General features: G+C 37.5%; 1 protein-coding gene across 1 annotated transcript in view; it reads left to right on the top strand.

Moving 5' to 3' along the window:
* Positions 1 to 1,026: 1,026 nt before the first annotated feature.
* Positions 1,027 to 22,908, top strand: part of LOC129890536 (uncharacterized) — a 36,211-nt gene continuing 14,329 nt past the window's right edge. Inside the window, exon 1 of the mRNA XM_055966073.1 lies at positions 1,027 to 1,071. Coding sequence (XP_055822048.1) covers positions 1,027 to 1,071 — 45 coding nt within the window. The remainder of the gene's footprint in view (positions 1,072 to 22,908) is intronic.

Raw genomic sequence — 22,908 nt, 5'->3', positions numbered from 1 at the left:
AGTTTACAATATATTTTTAAAAAAGAAGATTTGAACCTTCGGCAAACAAGATGGCTTGAATTGTTGAAACATTATGATATAAGTTTGTTGTATCATCCGGACAAGGCAAATGTGGTTACTGATGCACTAAGTAGGTTATCCATGAGTAGTGTGGCACATGCTGAAGAAGATAAGAGAGAATTGATTAAAGATGTTCATAGGTTGGCACGTTTAGGTGTACGTTTGGTCGATTCCAATGATGGAGGTGTTCTTGTTCATAATGGATCATAATCGTCTCTTGTAGTGGATGTCAAGGCCAAGCAAGACCAAGATCCAATATTGGCTGAGCTAAAGAAGTTGGTTGCCAAAAAAGCCATTGAGGCTTTCTCCTAAGGGGAAGATGGTGTGCCATATTTCCAAGGTCGTTTGTGTATACCTAATATTGATGGGTTGAGAGAGTTGATATTAAATAAGGCCCATAGTTCCCAATACATGGTTCATCCGGGTTCAACCAAGATGTATCATGATTTGACAGAAGTGTATTGGTGGAATGGCATGAAGAAGGACATAGCGGAGTATGTAGCTACATGTCCAAATTTCAAATAAGTTAAAGTTGAGCATCAAAGACTGGGAGGTCTAGCCTAAGATATTAAAATTCCTACTTGAAAATGGGAATATGTGAATACAGATTTTGTAACAAGTTTGCCTCGTACGACTTCATTGTGTGCCCTTGTCCATCATATCAGATCGAGGTATATAATTCACTTCATATTTTTGGAAGTCATTTCAAAAGGGTCTTGGTACAAAGTTAAGATAAGTACCAATTTGCATCCTCAAACTGGTGGTCAAGTCGAAAGAACGATCCAAGCTTTAGAGGATATATTAAGGGCATTTGTTATTGATTTTGAAGGAAGTTGAGATGAATATTTGCCATTGATTGAGTTTTCCTATAATAATAGTGATCACTCTATCATCCAAATGGATCCTTTCATAGCATTGTATGAGAGGAGATATAAATCCCCTCCGGGATGGTTTGAAGTGGGTAAGATGGCGATGATTGGTCTAGATTTGGTTATCGATGCTGTGGAAAAGGTACGACTCATATGGGAGAGGTTGAAGATAGCTCAAAGTCATCAAAAGTCCTATTCTGATGTTAGGAAAAAAGAGCTTGAATTTGAAATGGATGATTTGGTCTATTTGAAGGTTTTACCCATGAAGGGTGCAATGCATTTTGGAAAGAAAGGGAAATTGAGTCCTAGATATGTTGGACCTTACAAGGTATTAAGACGTGTTGGCAAAGTGGCTTATGAGTTAGATTTGCCATTTAAGTTAGCTATGGTTCACCTGGTGTTTTATGTGCTTATGTTGAGGAAGTTTGTGTGTGATCAAAACTTCATTATGCCTTTGAAAGATGTAAGTGTTGAGGAGAATCTGCCTTATGAGGAAGTTCTGGTGGAAATCTTAGACCGGCAAGTTAAGAATTTAAGAAACAAAGAATTTGAGTCCGTCAAAGTGTTATGGAGGAATCAACAAGTAGAAAGTGCTACTTGGGAGGCAAAAACGGATATGATGAAACAATACCCGTACCACTTTCCCTCTACTTAAACCTAAAGTAGTAAGTTGTTCTTATTTGAGATAAATTGAACTCTTATATATTCAGTTCATCCTATGTGATTCATATGCATGAATGTTCATGAAAGAGTTGATTTTAAAGTCATGATTTTATGTTAAGTTAAAGTTTACATGTTCTATGCATTTTCAAAATGTCCTCATGTACATGTTGGGTTGCTAGTCCTCTTTCCCATGTCCTTCCTATATTAGTTGAATCTCATTCGAGGATGAATGTTCCCAAGGAGGAGATATTGTAACATTCCTCAAAGTGCTCATAAGTGCCTTAAGAATGCCTTGGGAATAGGCCGCTCGCGTAACGCATTATCTTTATTCTTTTTGGCAAATTCGAGTCCAGAATGTTGATCAGCGGGTCAAAACCTACGGGAAAATGGTCCCAGTGGATTTTTAGGACTTGTTATCGAAAGATGAATTTTGTCAAAAATTATAGAAAATAGTGAGGTGCGCAGCAGGTCCGTGTTGCCCACTTGTTCTTGATTAGTGTAATTTTTCCCGAGTCAAAATCTGGCAAAAATATCATTTGCTAAAAATTGGCCTATCCGTAAGAAGCTCCGGTTGCGGACTTGGGAGATGTTTTTCGTCTGAATTCATTTTTTAAGTAAGGCACTTTAGACTTTTTCCTAGTTGTTATTTAATGAACCTGGACATTTTTAGGTCCTAATTCTCTTCTATAAACTACCCTAAACTCTTAATTCCATTCATTCTTCTACAATTCACCTAGTCAAATATTTCTCTCACTATAAGATCTCTCACGGATTCCATTGAAGATATTCACTTAAGCTCTCCATCAAAACTCTCAACTTCTCCCAAATTCTTTGGTTTTCCCACTCACGGTAAGTGAGGATTGATTCATGGGCTCTTTTCACTCATGAAGTTCCAAAGATTTCTCAAGTTTTCATTCAATTTATAATTGATTATGAACACTAGTTTTGATGAATTGCATTGAGCTGATTTTATTTTATTTTTAAATCTCATCAATGATATTTATATGCATGTTCTCATATGAATTGCATGATTTCAAGTTGATTTATAGATGCCCATGCATAAAGCTATATTTTTAAGCTATGATTATGAATTTAAGATGATTTTTTGAGTTGATCATAAGTTAAATGATTTTCAATAAATTTTTTATATTAGTTAAAGTTGAGATTTATGATTGTAAAGTTAAAGTTATGATGATGATCAGAGTTAAGATCTAAAGGTGTTTAAAGATAGTGATCAGGACAATTCTCTCTGAAATTATAGATTCTTATGAATGACTAAATAGATAAGTTATTTCTACTATGTTTTAAAGATAGATTGATAGGCAGTTACTATATTTCTCTACTATGTTATGATTATGTTTTAATGAGTTTCCATTGAAATATCGACTATGCACCGAGAGGACTTTTAGGTGGAGTTCAGTTGGATAATGTAGTTGGTTATCCAAGGGAATCCTAGTAGCAACCTAAAGTCCCAAACTATATTGCCCACATAGGTTGCCTTCATGGCATAGCCAGTAGATCCACATAGCCTAGTTGAGTTGAGTTGAGTTGAGTTACCTTTGGAGCATGCACTGGCACGGTAGCCTCTCTTGTTTTGAGCCAGGTGTCATCGGCCTGTCTTAATGCAGGAGTCATCAAATTCCATATAGTAGCTCGCATGGTCTTAATTTTTGGTTAAATATCCTATCCCACACAAGTTCAAGTTAAAGGTATGATATGTAAAGTTATGAGTTAGAAGTTGAAGTTATTATGATATGCATTGACCATAAGTTCCATATGTTTTAAGTTACTTTTAAACTATACTCATGTTCATTATGATTGGTCATGCATGCTACGACATATTGGTTATGTTCTGTACTTGTTCATTCATAACTCACATACTTAGTACATTCAAATGTACTAAAACATATTTTTCCTACATTGTCTCATAATGTAGGGATGGACAACACTTTCAATCATCCTACTTGTGTCTAGAGCTTGCTTTAGATTTCCAAGAAGTTGGTGAGTCCTCAATTCTATTGAGGACATGACTTTCATTCATATTTATATGGTTTGACTTTCTTCTAGTGTTAGGGTGAGCTAGGAGCTTTTTCTAAGCCCCCGTCAAAGACTAGACTAGAGGCATATTTAGACAATATTCATTGGTGTAGTCCGGATTGGACTTTTGTAGCATTGATTTCCCTTAGAACCATTCCCCACTTAGTGATTATTTTCACTCATATTAGTTTTATTCTTTACCTTATATATGCGATGTATGCTAAGATGGCTTATGGTTGGAATACTTGAATTCCGATTATCGTGTTACTACTAAGCCCTAGGTCAGGTCATGACATCATCCAAAGAACCTTCACGAATGTAACTTCCTTGTTTCTCAACTTTCAAACTTGCTAGTCTTGAATCTCAATCAGATTATCTTGATAGGATAAATTCTCTTTTACACCACGCTGTTCAAACGTACAATAGAGTTAGGATCACCAACTGTAACACCCTATGCTATTCTAATCTAGATCAAGTTCGAGAACCAAGGAAATGTTTGGAAGGAGTCACTGCCTAGTGATAATGAGTGGGGTCCTACAACTCGTAGGACTTCCTACGGGTTGTAAGATACACCCGTAGGTATTTCTCACACTTAGAGAAATCTGAGTTTGGCTTATATAATCTATAGAAGTTCCTATGGATAGTAGATGAGGCTCGTAGGTGAGGATTAGAGACTCACAGGCCCTTATGTGCAGGAAGAATGAGTAGGATGAGTCATCGAGTGGTCTACGACTCGTAGAAGATGATCGTAGGATCCCTTGACACTTAGTCAAAATACAATAGTCAAGGACCACATTGACGACCCATAATGATGACCCCATAGGAAGTGGATCATAGACTCTACCTTTAGAAAAAACCTTAGAACCCTTCGTGTTAGTACAATGACCAGTCTAAGGGTCCACGACTAGTAGGAAGGAGGATGTAGACCAATGAGTGCAATTTCCGGTGATGTCCAATTTTGGATCTAGGCTTCTATGATCATCTTTCTACCATCTATAGAAGGCTCTACATCCGTAGACGGCCTCGAGTCAGATTTAATGAGGATTAGTTTAGTCTTTTTCCATCTTTTCCAAACTTAATCCAACCTATTTTAGGAATAAATTTAGTCCCTTATCAGTACTCAAAGGGGTTTTCCCTCTCATTAACACTTAAAAATTTTGAAAGCAAGAATTGAAGAGAAGAAGAAGAGCTACCGTTCAAGGTTTTCGAATTATAACCAGATAATCGGCATTCCATGTATGTAAGGCTACTCTATTATTGGACTAAGTTCGTCTTCATGCCCTACATGTTCTTACAGTTAATTTAAGTCATGAGTTTGATTTTAATTCCGATAGAGTGAATTCATAATGTATCTAGTTAATTACTTATCAAATTCTAGTATGTATATTACATTATACTTGATGAGTTGATTTTTTTTGAGGTTATGGATTCATGTTTGAATTCACATGAACCCTAGTTGAGTTTTGCATTGAATATTTTATGCACTATTGATATTAAAAGAATGATTATTTTCATTCTTGATTAAGAAAGAGTTGAGTTGAAGAAGTCCCTTGATGTCTACTTTTAAGCATGAGTATTAATACATTTTATATGTCTATTTTGAGATTGAGTTGAGAAGTTGATGTTTGTTTTAAAATTCGTTAATGAGATGAGATGTTACCTTTATTTAAAAGAAGAGATGAGATGAGAAATATTGATGTAAATTGATATAAAAGTCCAATGAGACTACATGAGATGTATTTTGAGTATTTCACTCACTAGCTCATAAGTAATAGTTGCCGGTTAGAGAAACTCTCCAAGAATTAAAGTATTTTATTTTAATATACTGAGTTGCATTTAATAGTGCATGCCTTTTAAAACATCATTTTATTATATTGCATGTCTTATTGAGTTGAGCTATTTTCAAAGTTGAGTTCTTGAGTTGAGTAACTTGAGTAAGTTTTATTTCAAACATTTTACATGTCGTATATTTCATGTATAATGTCATTCAGCCTACATCATTTTATGATGCGGATATAGGTATTAGAGAATATCAACATGCACACCTTTAAGGATCTATTCCCTATAGCTTTTGGTGAGACCACATTCTATTCAAAGGAGCTCCTTTACTTTCAGTCTTCTTTTATTATGCTAGCTCTTGTGAGGTAGATATGGTCTTGTCTCGGCACCTTTTTTGTAGTTAATAGAGGCTTCATAGACTAAGTAGAGTAGATGCATTATAAGTCTTTCAAAGTCTATTTAAACTCCAACGAAAGCTTTATGAATGTTTTACAAGATTTATGAATGAGTTTAAAGTTGTTTTATGTAAAGGAGGTTATGAATGATGTTTTTATGAAGTTTCAAGCAAGTTAATGATAGGGTGATTTAAGGCCCTAAAGATGCTTTATGAAAAAAGATATGTAATGATGGAAGGTATTCACATCATATGAGATAAAGTTAAGGAGCTATTATATGATTATATTCTTATGAAGAGTGGATGGGTAGTAGATTTGGCCCCTCCCACATGATGTTGACTTTATGTCTTATGGTTTATCTATTCCATTGAGAGTATATCTAGCACTGAGTGGACCTTGGTATAGGCCTTATCTCCTGTAGTAAAGGCAAGAGACCCATATAAAGATCCCATTACCCATAACTACGTGCCACAATAGGATAAAAGATCACCCATAGAAGAGGTTTGATTCCTGTGAGGGTCACCCATAGCTGAGGCTCGATCCTTAGTGTAGCTTAGTTGATCCACTTAGGCTTGATGGATTTTACATTTGAAATAGTCTCCTTATTTATTCTGGTGTAAGGGTAGCATCGGGACTCCATGTTATAGCTCACATAGTTTATATCGGCTAACGGTCACTCTCACAAAGGTACAAGGTCCCTCTCTCAATGTTTAAGGTATTTCTTAGCTAATATGTCTCTCTCAAAGTAAGGTATGTTCTCGCAACCGTGGTTTTATGACTATCAATATGATTTAAGGTTCTAACTACTACTTATGAACTTGCAAGCTCTTTTATGATTCCTCATTATAACTCATGACTATCCATCATTGTACAAGTTCTCCTCATAAGGTTGCATTATGGTTTAAAATGACATTATCCTTACTCATGATTCACTTTTACGTGTAAATGGTCTACTTATTATATGTTCTAGCCTTGATCATACATCTTTTCTTTTATGTCATGTATTGCATTTCTCACATACTTAGTATATTCAAAGTACTAATGCATACTTTTATTTTCCTACATTGTGTTATAATGTAGGGCTTGGTGATCACCATACACACTCTCGTGGTTAGGTAGAAGACTTATTCACTTGATTTGGTAAGTCCTCATGCTTCGGGGACTACCTATCGAGCTTTTATATTCTTATTGCCTTCTAGACTATGTTGTTATTTGAGACATTTTTTTTCTTGTTTGAGGAGCTAGTGGCTTGTTCTATGCCCCCACCTTTGTTAGTATGATAGAGACATGTTTAGAAATAAAGTTGATGTAGTCCGTTTGGACATATGACTTGAGATTTCATTTCATTTTTAGACTTTCATGTTTGAGACTCTTCTTCCACTTGTTCATATTATATTTTACCTTACCTTATGAATGCGATGTATGCTAATAGACTTGATTGGGTTTCATCAGATTCTCGATTGTCGTATCATGGCTAGGCCCTATTCCAGGTCATGACAACATTACATGAATCACATGACAATGAGATATTCTTATGAACAAGTTTCTATGAAGTATGATTATGAAAGTCTTATAATTTATGCCAAATATGATTTATGATTAAGATATGACATGTTTTCTGTGGGATATTGACTTAGAACCGAAAGGAGCTTGAGGTGGGGGCTCAACCTATGCCTTATTAGCAACCTCTAGTTCCTTAAACTACGTTGCCACCGTAGGTTTGCCAATATAGCCAATCTAGTGGATCCACACAGAGTGTTAATGATGATAATATTGGACGTGGTCTACCTTGGCAAATAGCCTCTCCCTTGCCGATATGGGGATCATCGAATTTCATGTGTTAGCTCGCATGGTGTTATATGTCAGTTAAAAGTCCTATCCTACACTAGTTGAAGTAAAGTTATAAAGTTCTCATGATGATGATGTTTTGATGCATTGACCAATGAGTTTAATGTTTTAATTTTTTCATAGTTTTACTCATGTTTTAAGATATTGGTCTTGCTGTCATGCCCCGGGAGGGTACCATAGACGTGGTCGGCACTCGAAAGCCATTTCTGTCCTTCAAGCAAACCACCTGGTTCAGTCACACTTTCATTCATTCACATTCTATCAGTGGAAGACTCAATCATAAGAATACTATTCATAATTTAGGGCCAAAGGCCAAACAAATACCCAATCAATAACTAACTAGAATAAAACTAGTCAAAACAGATAATTCAACACTTCCACACTCTAGTCTATGAAGCCTCTATCAACAATCCAGGAGGTGCCAATGACAAGTCCATGCCTACCAACGATCAAAATAAAGAAAACAAAATAAAGCTATAAAGGTAATCTCGGTATCCTCCGAAAACTGGGAGGACTCACCAACTAGCTGGAAGTAAGGAGATCTTCAACAGTGCGTCGTTTAATGATCTCTAGTAACTGTCTCTGCATCACGAAATGATGCAGGCAAAATAGCATCAGTACATGGAATGTACGAGTATGTAAAATGGCTGAATGAAACAAACATCAAGGAAGAATCAAATCAACTCGAAATCTCAACTCAAGAGAAAGAACAACTCAATCAAGTGTCCTAAGTCTAGACAGGAATATGATTTAGACGGGACCAATCATATACAATTCAACCCAATCCGACTCGGAGTACTATCAAGACCTATATGGGAGTTTCTCTTATCCAACAACCATCACTTATGAGCCAGTGATAGTACAACAAGCCGACGTTGTTGCTACATCCGTTCATACCTTTCCAGGGTAGCAACGAATCAACCAATCATGGAACCATATTCAACAAAGTCCTATTATGTCAGGATAATAATTTGGGAAGCATCCGACCTTAACGGTTCAATCCCCTCCTATGTTTGGCGATGTAGTTATTGGATTTGAGTTATTACTTACTCTTACCCAATTCGGTGCTCGATACTCCTCCCAAGACTCAATGCTCATAAAACTCCATCCAATCAACTCAATCTAATCATATCGATAAGTCTCATTTAGAACCTTGTCATATCATCAATTTTATCATAATCAAACCTCCTCTAATCAAACTATTCGATCAATCTCAATCGTATCTTTTAAATGAAATTTAAAAATGCATTTATAACATCATACAATCCTATCCAATCATTCTTCTATTCATTTAGCAAATCTTTCTAGAACTCATCAAGACTCCAAGGTTCTAAATCAACAATTTAGGGTAATCAATATATTTAAGAAAATTAACATAATTAAAGAAATCAACATAGTTAAGAAAATCAACAAAATATGTTTAACCACTCATATCAATCAACTCATACCAATATGTAGCACATCACTTTCTTAACTCCACAACATCAGCATCACAAAAATTAAGATAATAGATAAAAAAGACTCATTTGGATATAAGTCTATCAAGAAACTCCATTTTTATGAACATTTAACCTCGAAGAAGGTGTAGGGCACATGGGTGGACTCAACCAATGATTTGAGTAGCCTTACATACCTTGGTGAAGACTTTGAAGGAACCTTGATGTTGGGTCTTCAATGGAAAGCTCGAACCTTAGGAATTCTTGAAGGCAATTTCTTGTTGGAGATGGATTGAGAGAGAAGAGAGTGGAGTCTAGGGATTTTTGAGAGCAAAGGACTAATTATTTTCAGTCCTAAAACGTTTCAAGGCTAGAGTATATATAACTAGGGAAATGCTCAATTTGCCCTTCCTCAAAAATCTACAAAATTGGGCTAAAACCCTCCTAGCGCTATATTGGCGCGCTGCGCCACTGCAGCGCCAAGTCGAATATAGGCTTAAAACCTGCACATCTGATAGTGGCGCGTCGCGCCAAGGACCAAACTACTGAGGCTTGTTCCTGGAGCTATAGTGGCGTGTCGCGCCCTTGTAGTGCCAAGTCTAAATTTCCTAAGTTCTGGAAAATAGGCTTAAAAACCCTAAACATCTACTAGTGGAGCATCGCGCCAAGGACAAAACTACTGAGGCTTGTTCCTGGCGCTATAGTGGCACGTCGCGCCACTGCGGCGCCAAGCCCAGGTTTTTCTCAGTTATGGTCCAGGCCTGAAATTCCTGCAGTACTAGTCCAATGTAAGATAGTCAAACTTATGACTCCGAACTCTAAAAAATATTATCTTGGTGGAGTTGGAAAGAAGAGTCAAAGACCTTTAATTTAATAGGTCATGGGCCACCCAGTTCGCTATATTCAAAAAGATAAGGTCATTGGAAGTCGACCCTTATACAAGCTCATTCGAAAACTTAGCCAAGACAAGTTCTTTTGATTTGGCTTGGTTCTAGGGATCCCTTATGACCCTAAACCAAATCCGACACTCTCCAATTTCTTAGGAATTGATCCTAACACATGCATGCACTTTACAATCATCTAGTACGATCCTATACGTACACGAAGAACGGTCTGAATCTTAGTGAAACATTTTGGGGGTGTTACATTATCTCCCCCTTGGGATCATTCGTCCTCGAATGATGAGTAAACCAAGGATGGACTCAAGGTACAAATCACAATCAAAATTTTGTCATTCAACCAATCAAATTCTCAAAATAATTTACTATCCAAACTGAAAATGCACATACGAATTTAAATTAAGAAAATGAACATTACCTTCAACATTCTCATCGATGGGCACAAATAGATGCATATCTTTAGCTTTCATATCTTCCTCCATTTTCCATGTGGCTTCCTCAACAAATTAACTTCTCCAGAAGACTTTGACCGAGGCAATCTCCTTATTCCTCAATTTATGAACCTGATGATCAAGGATTTGGACCAAAACCTCTTCATATGACAAGCTATCCTTAGTTCCAATACTATTAATGGGGACTACCAACGAGAGATCATCCAAGCACTTCTTCAACATCGAAACATGAAATACCAGATGAATAGCGGCTAGCTCCGAGGGTAACTCTAATTCATAAGCGACACTCCCAATCCTCCTCACAACCTGGTAAGGACCAATGTATCGAGGACTAAGCTTTTCCTTCCTTACAAAGCTCATGACACCCTTCATGGGTGATACTTTTAAGTACACCCAATCATCCACCTCAAACTCTAAATCTCTCCTTCTCACATCGGTGTAAGATTTTTGACGGCTTTGGGTTGTCCTTAGCCTATCTTGAATAACTCTCACCTTCTCCATAGCTTGGTGAACAAAATCAGGCCCAATCAACTCACCTGCACCGACCTCAAACCACCCAATTGGTGATCTGCACCTCCTACCATACAAAGCTTCATAGGGAGCCATTTAAATACTTGTATGATAACTATTATTATATACAAACTCTATGAGAGGTAAGTGATCATCCCAATTTCCTTTGAAGTCAAGTACGCATGCCCTCAACATATCCTTCAATGTCTGGATGGTGCACTCCGCTTGTCCATCTGTCTGGGATAAAAGGTCATACTAAGATTCACCTTTGAACCCAGTCCCTTCTGAAAAGATCTCCAAAATTGAGAAGTGAATTGAGCTCCTCTGTCTAAGATGATAGACAAGGGTACCCTATGCAACCTGACGATCTCTTGGATGTATAATTTTGCATAATTTTTTGCGGTGTCTGTAGTCTTAACTACCAAGAAGTGAGTCGATTTCGTCATCCTATCCACAATCACCCAAATTGATCATGTTGTTTTCGGGACCTTGTCAAACCCATAATAAAGTCTATACTGATCATCTCCCACTTTCATTCCGAAATTTCTATGTTTTGAGCCAACCCACCTGGCCTTTGATGCTCAACTTTAACCTGTTGGCAATTCGGGAACTTGAAAAAAAATTCCGCGATATCTCTCTTTATTCCACTCTACCAATAAACTTCCCTCAAGTCATGATATATCTTTGTAGAGCCAGGATGAATAGAGTATCTGGAACTATGCGTTTTGGCCATAATCCTTCCTCGAACATCATCAACATCTGGGACACATAATCTATTTTGGTACCTCAACACACTATCTCCCCCTTTGGTAAAAACCATCACCTTTTGTTTGTGAACAACTTCCTTCAATTGGAGAAGGACAGGATCTTGGTCTTGCTTCTCCTTTACCTCTGCCACGAGTGAGGATGCAGACCCATCCTGAACATTAATTCCGCCTTCATTATTCTCTTCAAGCCGAACTCCCAATCGAGCTAGTCTATGCATCTCTTTAGCCAATTCTTTCCTCCCCTCCTCTATATGGGCAGTGCTACCCATAGACAACCTGCTAAGAGCATCAACAATAATATTAGCTTTACCTGGATGGTAGACGATGCTAATATCATAGTCCTTGAGTAGCTCGAGCCATCTCCTTTGTCTCAAGTTAAGTTCCTTCTGGCTGAAGACGTATTGCAAACTCTTATGATCGGTGAACACATCAACATGCACTCCATATAAGTAGTGGCACCAAATTTTAAGAGCAAATACCATGGCTTCCAGCTCAAGGTAATGAGTTGGGTAATTTCTCTCATGAATCTTAAGCTATCTTGAAGAATAGTCCATAACGTTTCCCCTCTACATCAACACACAACCCAAACCAACTCTAGACGCATCACAATAGACCACAAAATCCTTTGTTCCATCGGGCAAAGTTAGAACAGGAGCAGTGGTCAGTTTGGCCTTCAATTTCTGGAAACTCTCCTCATAAACATCGGACCATTGGAACTTAGCCTTCTTTGGGTCAGCTTGGTCAATGGTGATGATATGGATGAGAATCCCTCTACAAACCTTCGATAATAGCCAGCCAAACCCAAGAAGCTTCTTATATCTGTTGGGCATGTGGTCCTGGGACAATTTTTCACTGCCTCAATCTTCTGAGCATCAACCTGAATATCATCTCCAGATATAATGTGGCCGATAAAAGCCACTGATGCAAGCCAAAATTTACATTTGGAGAACTTTACATACAATACCTGGTCTTTCAAAGTTTGCAAGACGACTCTAAGATGATAGGCGTGCTCCTCCTCATTCTTGGAGTAAACCAAAATATCATCAATGAAAACAATCACAAACATATCTAGATATGGCTTAAATACTCGATTCATGAGATCCATAAAAGCTGCAGGGGCATTGGTCAACCCAAAGGACCTAATAAAGAACTCGAAATGGCCATAACGGGTCCGAAAAGCTGTCCTTGGGATGTCACACTCCCTCACCTTCAACTGATGGTAACTCGATCTTAGGTCTATCTTTGAGAAACAAGTGGCACCCTGAAGTTGATCAAATAAATCATCTATTCTGGAAAGAGGGTATTTGTTATTTATAGTGACCTTCTTTAGTTTCCTGTAATTAATACATATACTAAAGGACCCATCTTTTTTTGGACGAATAAGATGGGAGCAACCCATGGTGAAACGATCGGCCTAATGAATCCCTTATCTAACAAGTCCTTCAGCTGTTCTTTCAACTCAGCAGGAGCCATTCTATATGAAAGGATAGAGATAGGTTGGGTACCAGGAAGGACATCGATCCCAAAGTCGATCTCCCTATCAGGAGGGACTCCGGGCAGATCTTCAGGAAAGACTTCAGGAAACTCATTGACAATCGGGATCGACTCAAGGGATGGAGACTCAATACTGTCATCTTTCACTCGGACGATGTGATAAATACACCCTTTCAAGATTAGTTTTCTGGCCCTAAGGTAGGAAATAAACTTACCCTTAAGCACGATAGGACTACCCTTCCACTCTATGACAGCCTTATTCGGGAATTTAAACTTGACAATCTGAGTCATATAATCAATAGAGGCATAACAGACATAAAGCCAGTCCATGTCAAGGATCACATCAAAATCTACCATGTCTAACTCAACTAAGTTGGCCAAGGTATCCCTGTGATGGATTGACATAGTGCAATCTCTATAGACTCTCTCAGCTAAGACAGAATCATCAACAAGAGTAGCTATACTGAAAGGCTCAAGAAGACATTCAAGAATTTTATTGAATTTACTAGCCACGTAAGGAGTCACAAAAGATAGTGTGACACCCGGATCCATCAAAACATAACAGTCAAGAGAAGAGACTTGAATCATACCCGTCACGACATTTGGGGAGTTCTCCTGATCTTGGCGACTACCCATGGCATATAGATGGTTTGTACCTCCGCTCACACCTGGAGTAGTGCCCCTCTAATTATCCCTAGATGGTGGTGCGGTGGTAGAATACTGGGTTCTATTTCCCCATGTTAGACACTCCCTCTTAAAAGAGCCCACATGGCCATATTTATAACAACCCTTATCCCCCTCTCTACACTCTCCCAAGTGGAGCTCACCATACTTACCGCATGGTGGCTTCTCTTTCGAACCTCGACCCATGCTAGCCTGGGATTGAGAACCCTAGGATCTAAAATTCTAGTGACTCTGTCCCTACCAATCATACTTGCTATGCGGCATAGGTGCACTTACGGTGGACGAGGCATAGTTGGAAGACCTCTTTTGGAAGAAGAACCTGTTGCCCTTTTTTTGCCTCTATTCATTCTCATGTCCAGATGATTTTGCCTTCTTGCTCGGATGTTCCTCCCTATCTTTCCTCTTCTCATCCTCCACCTATTGAGCATACTCCATTAATCTTGAAATATCTATATCGGAGATCAACAATGCCATTTTGCACTCCTTCTTCACATGTCTTCCCAATCCGAAGACAGATTTTCTCATCTTTGACCTCATATCTGGGATCATCTCTGAAGCATATTTGGATAGTTGGATAAACTTTAGACTATACTCTTTAACGGTCATACCCTCTTGTTTCAGATTCACAAACTCTTCCACTTTCGCTTCCCTCAATTCTCTAGGAAAGAAGTGGTCAAGAAAGGTTTTCTCAAATTCATCCCAAATAGAAGGCTCAGTATCTTCACCTCTACTTTGTTCCCACTGGTTATACTAGATGTTTGCCACATCTTTGAGCTGATAAGACACCAACTCAACCCCTTCGATCTCCGTAGTATGCATAGCTTTCAGGATCTTCCATATCTCATCAATAATATTTTGGGGTCTTCATCAACCTTAGAACCCGTGAATGCCAATGGATTCATTCTCATAAAGTCTCTAATACTTGTGGCAGCAGACGGCTCTTGGGAACTAGAGCTAAGAGTTGGCGAACTCTGGTTACCATTGTGGGCAGCCACTAATTGAGTGAGCATGGCAATTGCTCCTCGAAAATTTGCCTTTGAGGTTGGTGCAGGCGGAGTAGTAGACACTTGAGGTGCCTCATCATACCTTGTAGGTCGGCCCCTATTCCTCGATGGGCGCATTTCTAACTGTGGAATCTCTATGTTATCGATATTTTTCTGGCTGGCAGTACGTTTAAGAGGCATTATCTATAACGTATAAATGCACGAATTAGAAAGGAAGTCTTATAGAGTTTAACTCTATCGCATGAGTTCAGAGTATGAATGAAGTGAAACAATTCTTAATATCTTATAGCCTCCTGATTATAAGTTTGGTGCACAACACACCCATAAGCAAGACTCTACTAGACATGGCGTCATAGACTCCCTAGGACTCTTGAATTCTATGCTCTGATACCATGTTTGTCACGCCCCGAGAGGGTACTCTAGACGTGGACGGTACTGGAAAGTCATTTCTGGCCTTCAAGCAAACCACCTGGTTCAGTAACACTTTCATTCATTCACATTCTATCAGCGGAAGACTCAATCATAAGAATACTATTCATAATTTAGGGCCAAAGGCCAAACAAATACCCAATCAATAACTAACTAGAATAAAACTAGTCAAAATAGATAATTCAACACTTCCACACTCTAGTCTATGAAGCCTCTATCAACAATCCAAGAGGTGCCAATGACAAGTCCATGGCTACCAACGATCAAAATAAAGGAAACAAAACAAAGCTATAAAGGTAATCTCAGTATCCTCCGGAAACTGGGAGGACTCACCAACTAGCTGGAAGTGAGAAGATCTTCAACGGTGCGTCAGTTAATGATCTCTAATACCTGTCTCTACATCATGAAATAATTCAGGCCAAATAGTGTCAGTACATGGAATGTAGGAGTATGTAAAATGGTCGAATGAAATAAATATCAAGGAAGAATCAAATCAACTCAAAATCTCAACTCAAGAGAAAGAACAACTCAATCAAGTGTCCTAAGTCTAAAAAGGAATATGATTTAGATGGGACCAATCACATACAATTCAACCCAATCCAACTCGGAGTACTATCAAGACCTATATGGAAGTTTCTCTTATCCGACAACCATCACTTATGAGCTAGTGATAGTACAACAAGCCGACGTTGTTACCACGTCCGTTCATACCTTGCCAGGGTAGGAACGAATCAACCAATCATGGATCCATAACCAACCAATTCCTATCATGTTAGGACAATAATTTGGGAAGCATCCAACTTTAACGGTTCAATCCCCTCCTACATTTGGCGACGTAGTTATTGGATTCGAGCTATTAGTTACTCTTACCCAATTCGGTGTTCAATACTCCTCCCAAGACTCAATGCTCATAAAACTTCATCCAATCAACTCAATCTAATCATATTGACAAGTCTCATTTAGAACCTTGTCATATCATCAATTCTATCATAATCAAACCTCCTCCAATCAAACTATTCGATCAATCTCAATCGTATATTTCAAATGTAATTTAAAAATGCATTTATAACATCATACAATCCTATCCAATCATTCTTCTATTCATTTAGCAAATCTTTCTAGAACTCATCAAGACTCCAAGGTTCTAAATCAACAATTTAGGGTAATCAATATATTTAAGAAAATTAACATAATTAAAGAAATCAACATAGTTAAGAAAATCAACAAAATATGTTTAACCACTCATATCAATCAACTCATACCAATATGTAGCACATCACTTTCTTAACTCCACAACATCAGCATCACAAAAATTAAGATAATAGATAAAAAAGACTCATTTGGATATAAGTCTATCAAGAAACTCCATTTTTATGAACATTTAACCTCGAAGAAGGTGTAGGGCACATGGGTGGACTCAACCAATGATTTGAGTAGCCTTACATACCTTGGTGAAGACTTTGAAGGAACCTTGATGTTGGGTCTTCAATGGAAAGCTCGAACCTTAGGAATTCTTGAAGGCAATTTCTTGTTGGAGATGGATTGAGAGAGAAGAGAGTGGAGTCTAGGGATTTTTGAGAGCAAAGGACTAATTATTTTCAGTCCAAAAACATTCCAAGGCTAGAGTATATATAACTAGGGAAATGACCAATTTGCCCTTCCTCAAAAATCTGCAAAATCGGGCTAAAACCCTTCTGGCGCTATAGTGGCACGCCACGCCAATGTAGCGCCAAGTCGAATATAGGCTTAAAACCTGCACATCTGATAGTGGCATATCGCGTCAAGGACCAAACTACTGAGGCTTGTTCCTGGCGCTATAATGGCGCGTCGTGCCCTTGCAGCGCCAAGCCTAAATTTCTTGGGTTTCTGAAAATAGGCTTAAAAACCCTGCACATTTACTAGTGGCGCATTGCTCTAAGGAACAAACTACTGAGGCTTGTTGCTGGCGTTATAGTGGCGCATCGCGCCACTGCGACGCCAAGCCCAGGTTTTTCTCAGTTATGGTCCAGGCCTGAAATTCCTGCAGCACTAGTCCGTCGTAAGATAGTCATAACTTTTGACTCCGGACTCCAAAAAATGTAATCTTGGTGGAGTTGGAAAAAATACTCAAAGACCTTTAATTTAATAGGTCAGGGGCCACCCAGTTCACTATATTTAAAAAGATAAGGTCATTGGAAGTCGACCCTTATACAAGCTCATTCAAAAACTTAGCCAAAATGAGTTCTTTGGATTTGGCTTGGTTCTAGGGATCCCTTATGACCCTAAACCACATCCGACACTCTCCAATTTCTTAAGAATTGATCCTAACGCATGCATGCACTTTACAATCGTCTAGTACGATCCTATACGTACACAAAGAATGGTCCGAATCTTAGTGAAAAATTTTGGGGGTGTTACACTTGCATCCCATGATTCATGTTGATTATTTACTATGTTTATTGTTTATGCATACTTGTCACATACTTAGTGCATTCTATATACTAATGCATATTTTTTGCCTATATTGTATCATAATATAGGATCCGACGATCATGCTCACCCTCCTATTCGTGGCTAGAGCTATTACGTTTGTACTATTGGTGAGTCCTCATAGTTCGAGGGCATGACATTTATTTCATTATGCCAGTTGATTCCTTCATTACTCTTATGTTGTCACGGGTGAGCTAAGAGCTTTTCATATACCCCCATCTAGCTAGTAGAGGCATGTTAGATGTTGAGAGTCTATGTTGTCTTACGCTCCTCATTTTAACACGTACGCCCTTTATTGAGACAATGCTTCTGTGTCTTTGATATAACTTTATTTACCTAATGAATGCTCAGGAATGATATGCTAAGAAGCTTGGTTGGGGTCCTCCGTGATTCTAATTTTCATGTCGCACCTAGGGTCTAGCTTGGGTTGTGACAATTATACTTTCATTCTTATTTGATACAATAAACATATTTTTCCTCTGACCGGATACATTTTTAAATTGTTGGAAGAACCATGACCATGAGCAATCATTTTCTGTGTCAAAAACACCATATGCTAATGGCATTTGATTCGTGTTTGAATTCTACAGACTTTTTACATATAAGTTTTTTTCTTAATGGGTACACCAATTTAAAGTGAATTTTCATATTTGATCTTAGGGACTCGAGGTTGACTAATTGAATTATTTTTAAAACTGAAATGTTATATAACAATGTAGGCATTAATAGATTTGTATACTCAGATAAATTGTGATTTTGATAGGTTAGGAGCATATTAGGGTGATTTCGATGAGAAAGATAATTTTATGAGGATTTGTGGCATATTTGCTCGGCTTTTGAGGTAGGTTATAACTTGCTCTCTTAAACTTGCTTGAGAAGTGATTTATTGTATCAAGTGTGTTGTGAGATGAAAATATTAGTGAACTCGATGATTAAGAATAATGACTTATTTATGTTTCATCTAGGTTGAACCTACCTAATAGATATCATATGACTTAAATTTCTCATTTGTTGTTGCATCACTCGATTTGATATATTATATCATACCTTGATTATTTAATGGTTTAAGGTCATTGTGTTGAAGTAATTTGATTATTTGAGAAAATTAATGACCTAAAGGCATTTTGTGAAAAGCAATCTACTTAATTGAGAAAGTTAGTGGCCTAAGGCACTGATTTGAAAGAGATTACACTTATTCATGTTGTATTTGAACATCCTTTATTACTATAATCCTATATATACATTTATTATCATGAATCACGAATATGATATGATGGATACAATAGAATAATTGAAATCCAAAGTTGATTTTGGGTATTTGATATTATTGTGATGCCGAAGTAAGATTTTGACTAAATGCCCGAAGAAATTATTTCATGAGAATATATGGAGCTCGCGAATCCCCCATGGATCCTAGCTCTAGGCATGCAACTAGTGTTCGTAGATGTATACTGGTAGATTCATTTGTGCATTACACTGCATTGCATATTATAATTTTTGTATTACCTTGCATTTTTCTTATCTTTCATTCTTACTTGATGTCATTGTATTTAATTATCAGATGATTCTGGTAGTTGTCTTCTCCATTTTTTTCCTAAGCTTGTAAAATAGGGTATAAATGCATTTAAAATATATTTTGTGCTTTTATGATATTTTTTCAAATCTTGCTTGGATGGCCTATAATGCCTTTTGAGTATATGTGTTTTCGTACTAATTCTACATGTCATGTCCCAACTCGAAGGCGTAAAGTGCACATAGTTCTGTACCTGACCTAGTGAACCAATTGAAATACAATTAAATAACACAATCTACAATAATTCGGAGCCAATAAGGCTTGAACAACACCAAACATCAAAAAATATAAAAGTAAGAAGAAAACAAGACATACCAACAAGATAATTTCATATAAAAACTGCTTGGAAGTCGGCCCAACACATTAATATATACATGAAACTGAGAAGGTCAAAATTTGAAAATTAAATTAAAGGTCAAAATTTGAGAATTAAATTAACAACAAGGTCATAACTATAACATATTTTTACAATCCTCTAAAATAAAATTTGTTAGTACCTAGTCGAGATAGGGTCCCAACATACACATGAACTATGCAAAGCAAAAGAAGTCTAGTCTGTAGAATTAACAACTCCAAAAAAATGGAGCATACCAATCGTTAGCTGAACTTGACCAAATAAAAGGAGAATTTCTATTTACATGATAATTTCATGCATGAATGCAATACCCCAAGCAATGTGGACGTTACTATGAAACAATGTACCAAATATGCAACGCAACAAAATAAAAGAATCAATATAATCCAAAACTGAAACCGTAATACAACTTTTGTAATCCGCACAAAATCCCTCACATTCCCTGCTCCCAACCCAATATAAATTAACAACAATCATTTCAACCATCAAATTTTTGCGTGTTTGTCATGACTTTTCTATTATAATTGAGTTTTCCTTTTCCTAAAAGTAAAACACAAACTCTCCATATTTGGCAAGTCATTTTTCTTGTAGGAAAAGGTGTATGGCTCTATAAATAGAGGTCCATTCCTTCTAACATGGTAATATTTATAATGTAGTCCTAGGGGACTTTGAGAGTATTGTGTAGGAGGAGAATTTGTGAGACACAAGTGTTACGTTAATACTTGTGTGAACCTCTTTGTATTCCGAGTGAATTAGGTGAGGTTATTTCCATCAATATTTTATACTCTCATATTTATATAATGAATTGTCCATCTCCTCTTGTGGATGTAGGTCGTCGATTGACCAATCCACGTTAAATGTTTATGTATATTTTGGTATATTTCTCATTTGTCTTCTTGCTCATGGTCTTTCGAGGTTTACTTTGCTAGCTTCCACATGACACCTGATTATTTTCTGTCCTAACACAAACAACAACCCACTTGGGTCCTATAAGCTTGGCAGCTGCCAATCACAATCACATGATTATGAATGTAATGTAACACAATCAGAATATAACCAACTGCAGCCACAAACGATCTACCTGCCCCTCCATCAGGCAACCCAATCATATCAACTACAACACGGATAACCTACTGCCAACAACTTACATCCAAATCTATCAAGTACTAATTTAACAAACACAATTTATTCTTCATTAAATATTAGTTAAGGTTTACATTATTTTGGGCCAAACATAAAAAGTACTCTCGTTGTTTTCAATCTATTTGTCTTACTTTATTTTTAGACCGTTTAAAAAGAATTATTTTTTTTTCATAATTTGAGAATTCTTTTATCTCAACATTTCACACGACATATTTAAGATTATAATAGTAAATAATATTTTTCTACAATATACATATCTTTAATTAAGAACAACAATATACATTCTTTAATGTTTAAGTTTTTTTTTGGTTTTCCATCTGGTGTCCGAAACCCATGGAGCCCCGACTAAATTCAGATCACGCACTGTTGGGCTCATTCGGGGGTTGCGCTTCTGTCACGCCCCGGGAGGGTACCCTAGACGTGAACGGCACTCGAAAGCCATTTCTGACCTTCAAGCGAACCACCTGATTCAGTCACTCTATCATTCAATCACATTCACTCAAAGGAGGGTTCAATCATAACATACTATTCATAATATAGGGGCCGAAGGCCAAACATTATCAACTCAACTAAACAACTATAATAGGACTCCTCAAGGTAACAGTCCAACCTCCCCACACTCTAGTCTATGAAGCCTCTATCAAAGTCTAGGAGATGCCAATGACAAGCCTATGGCTACCAACAATCAAAATAAGGAGACAAAACAAAACTATACAGGGAGCACAAGATCCTCCGGAAACTAGGAGGACTCACCAAGTAGCTAGAAGTGTGTGGATAATCAACGGTGCGCCGATTGATGATCTCTGATACCTATCTCTACATCATGAAATGATGCAGGCCAAATAGCGTCAGTACGTGGAATGTACGAGTATGTAAAATGGTCGGATGAAATAAACATCAAGAAAACATCAATATCAACTCGGGATCTCAACTCATATATATATATAACAACTCACTCAAGTTTTCTAAGTCTAACAAGAAATGGTTTAGACGGGACCAATCACAATCCAATCAACTCAACTGACTCGGAGTACTATCAAGACCTAAATGGGAGTTTCTCTTATCTGACAACTATCACCTATGAGCCAGTGATAGTACAACAATCAGACATTGTTGACACATCTGTCCATACCTTGTCAGGGCATGAACACCTCCCTAATCATGGATACCATCGATTAGTCAAATCCTATCATTTTAGGAAAATAAAATGGGAAACATCCGACTTTAACGGTTCGATCCCACGGGAAGCATCCGACTTTAACGGTTCCATCTCTACCTACGTTGGCAGCGTAGTTTCTGGGGTTCGAGTATGGACTATACTTTTACCCACTTCAGTGCTCGATACTCCTCTCATGACTCCATGCTCATAAAACTCCCTCCAATCATCTCAAACAAGCCCTCACGGCTAGTTTCATGTGGGACATTGCCAACTCATCAACTCTATTCTCATTTTAACTCAATTAAGTCATAATGGCAAGTCCCATTTAGGATCTTGTCCACTCGTCAATTCTATCCTCCAATCAACTCAATCAAGTCTCATTTAGATAATCATTTATAACCTCTCCTTAAGACTCATCACAACTCTAAGGCTTTAACCCAACAATTCAAGTAGAATAGCACATTCAAGAAAATTGACTTATGCAACATAATCACATGGTTAAAGAGATCAACAAAACATACTAACAAGTCATCTCCATCAACTCATACTAACATGAAGGTTTTAGGAACTTCTTATCTAACCAATATCAACACCAATAAAGTCAAATTAATAGGAGACAAAAATCATTCCAACATAAACCATACTAAGAAACTCCATTCTCATGGACCTCTAACCTCAAAGCAAGAGTAAGGCACATGGGTGGACTCAACCCATATTTTGGATAGCCTTACATACCTTAGTGAATACTTGGAGAAAACCTTGATGTCGGGTCTTCAATGGAGAACTCGAATCTTGAAGCTCTTGGAGGCAATTCCTTGTTAGAAATGGAAAAGAAGAAGAAGAGAGAGAGAGAGACTCCTAGGGATTTTAGAGAGAGAGAGGG

This window comes from Solanum dulcamara, chromosome 5 (assembly GCF_947179165.1).
Source record: "Solanum dulcamara chromosome 5, daSolDulc1.2, whole genome shotgun sequence".
Classification (NCBI taxonomy): Eukaryota; Viridiplantae; Streptophyta; class Magnoliopsida; order Solanales; family Solanaceae; genus Solanum; species Solanum dulcamara.
This window is presented reverse-complemented; position numbering and strand designations above follow the sequence as displayed.